General features: G+C 54.4%; 1 protein-coding gene across 1 annotated transcript in view; it reads left to right on the plus strand.

Annotated features, from left to right (window-relative positions):
- The window catches only part of FRS3 (fibroblast growth factor receptor substrate 3), a gene marked incomplete at its 3' end in the record, with an annotated part of 7,551 nt that continues 4,811 nt past the window's right edge, over positions 1–2,740 (plus strand). Inside the window, exons 1-3 of the mRNA XM_018079681.2 lie at positions 1–55; positions 1,860–1,988; positions 2,170–2,258. Coding sequence (XP_017935170.2) covers positions 2,193–2,258 — 66 coding nt within the window. The remainder of the gene's footprint in view (positions 56–1,859; positions 1,989–2,169; positions 2,259–2,740) is intronic.

Below are 2,740 nucleotides of genomic sequence, written 5' to 3' on the forward strand. Positions count from 1 at the left end.
GGCAAGGGGGCCCCGGGCCGCAGCTCCCGGATGGCGGAGCCGGGCAGCGCCTCAGGTACCGACCGGGCATCGCCCGCCGTCCCCTCCCCTCGTGCCCCCCGGGTCCCCTCGTGGCCCCTCCGCACCCTCTGCCCCGGGACTCGCCCCTTCCTCAGGCCCCCCGTTCCCACGGGCTGTGCAGGCCCGTCCTCCTCCCTCCATCCCCTTCCTCACCCTCCCTCCCCTTCCTCACCCCTCCATCCCCTTCCACCATCCCTGTCCTCCTCCGTGCAGCCCCTTCCCCGTCCCTGCAGCCCTTTCCACCTCTCTCCATCTCCTTCCACCTCTCACCATCCCTTTCCTCACCCCCCATCCCTCTCCTCCTCCCTCCAGCCCCTTCTCCTTGCCCGTGCCCCCCTGTTCCCTCGTCCCTTCCAGGAGGGCGGTGGGTCTGTCCCTGCCTGTCCCAGGGGGTTGGTTTGGGACACACAAGGCATCCCTGGGCAGGGGGAGGTCGGGGTGCCCTGGTCCTTTGGGATCGTGGGGACTCCCTTCTCCAGTCCTGGGTTTAAGAGAAGGGCTTGGAGGAGGGTGAAGGCACGAGGGGCTTCTGCAGGCTGGGGGGGTTTGGGAGGAGAGGAACAACCTGGCTGGGAATTCGGGAGAGGTGAGCTGTGCTCTTGAGAGGAGGCCAGGCAGGGCTGTGGAGGTCTGAGGACGATTTAGGTTTGGATCCTGGAAGGTGGGAGGCTGGATGGGGCTGGTGGTCTTAGGAGGGACACACTCCTGCTGCAGGGAAGCGTGCTGGGCTCTTGGAGTGTTTGCTTTGACTGGCTGAGGCTCTGAACTGGCAAACAGGTGTTGGAAAGGTGTGTTGGAAGTGCTGAGGCTTGGGAGCCCCAGTCTCTGTGTGAAAGGGATGCTCCTGAAATATTCACCACTGAGGAGCAGTGGGAAGCGCCAAGGGAGTGTTCAGGGAGCTCACAATGTTGTTTTTTTTCCTCATTTGTTCAGTTCTCACCATAAAAACTGCTCAGGATAAGCCACAGCACTTCAGCCTGACCCCTCACAGCTGCAGGTGGAGGAAACACCAGAGGGAGAGAGGATAAAGAAGAAAGAGGGGACAGATTCTGGCATGGCAGGGGGAGAGGTTCCCAATGGCCTGTGCCTTTCATTTACTGCTCTGGTGCCAGGCTGGTGATCCTGGGGGCTCAGATGGAGGGACCATGAGCTGCTCTCACCAAGGGCAAACATGGCATCATCCCATGGAGTCCTTCAAGTTTCCAGAGTCCCTGCCCTGGGATGGATCTGGAATCCCTTAAGTTTCCATCAGAGATAGCAGTATTTCATATTTCTCACTACTGGTGAGAAAGCCAGGAGTATTTCTCACTGCTAATGCACACAACTCCTGCCTGTTTGATACCTGCACTGATGGTGTCAGATATCAGAGTTTTAGTGTTTTCTGGCATTAGTTACTTTTCATACTCCAAAGTAGAGCAGCTGCTGGTTCTCTGACCCTGAAGGACCTTCCCTCCAGTGAAGGCACCTTCACATTCCTCAGCAGCAGCTGCCTGTGGTTCCCTGTGTCCTCACCACCCTCAGTTTTACTGTTGTGTTTTATTTGCCCCACTCCTGCAGGATCCCAAAGGCAAGAAGTAAAATATCTCTTATTTAATTGCTTTTTTAGCTGTTCATTACGTGTTTTTGTGCAGAATTTTCTCTATTGATATAAATGCAGGTAGTTAATTAAAAAAAAAACAAACCAACATCTCCCTTCCTTGTGATATTTGAAGGGGACTTTAGTCACACCCCTACCCCCATACCCTGCTTTTTAGTCTTTCCTGGTTTTATCATTTATTTAATTGTGTTCTCCTTGTCAGGTGGAAGATGGGACCGTTTCCCTCGTGTTTTAGGTGAAACCTGGTGACCATGAAGTCCCGAGGGAGACAGAGGGACAGCAGTGGGAATTCCTTCTCACTCCTCTGAAAAAATCCAACAGTTGCCTGATGGTAAGAAAGCCGTTGCTTTTAATTAGTGTTATATTTACAGTGCTCATTAATCAAGGAACAGATTGAAGAGTTTCAGCTCCAAACCCAGTGGGATGGAGGAGGACACAGCTGTAAATGCTGCGTGTCTGGAGCGGGTGGGAGGGTTGGACTGACTGTGCTGTGGTCTGTGCCCTCTCCCCAGGGATTGCCCCTTTGGCTGGCGTCATGGGGAGCTGCTGCAGTTGTCTGTGCACAGACAGCATCCCAGACAACCACCCCACCAAATTTAAGGTAAGTGTTGCACCTTCAACCCCGTCAGAGAGTCTGTGACAGCTCCAACTGCTGGCAAAGCCCAGCGTGGGCTGGACTCGGGCAGGAGAGGAGGGAAAGGCTCTGCTCCTGCACACAAGTGTCACTTGAGAGGATTTGAAAATGTGTTAGTTTTGGTTTGGGTTTGTTTTCCTTTCCTCAAGGAACCTCTGCTGCAAATGTGTTTGTATTTGCTGTGGAAATTGCCTCTGCTTGGGAAATGCAAGGAAATGGGGGACTGGAGAGAAACCTTTTATTGCTAAGGGCTGTGTTCCAGAGCCTGGGCTCAGACACATCAGCTGAGCTGCCAAGCTCGCAGTCTCCAGGGCTGACAGCTCGGCGCCTGCTGCCAGCCATGAATCCCTGCTCTCAGCTGGGAAAAAGGCATCAGTAAATGGGGGGAATCCATGGAATTACAGTGCTTGGTGGGTGGGCTGCTTTGGATACCAGTTGCACTGGTGAGG

The sequence above is a fragment of the Manacus vitellinus genome, unplaced genomic scaffold (genome assembly GCF_001715985.3).
Source record: "Manacus vitellinus isolate BGI_N305 unplaced genomic scaffold, ASM171598v3 scaffold_47_pilon, whole genome shotgun sequence".
NCBI classification, from domain to species: Eukaryota; Metazoa; Chordata; class Aves; order Passeriformes; family Pipridae; genus Manacus; species Manacus vitellinus.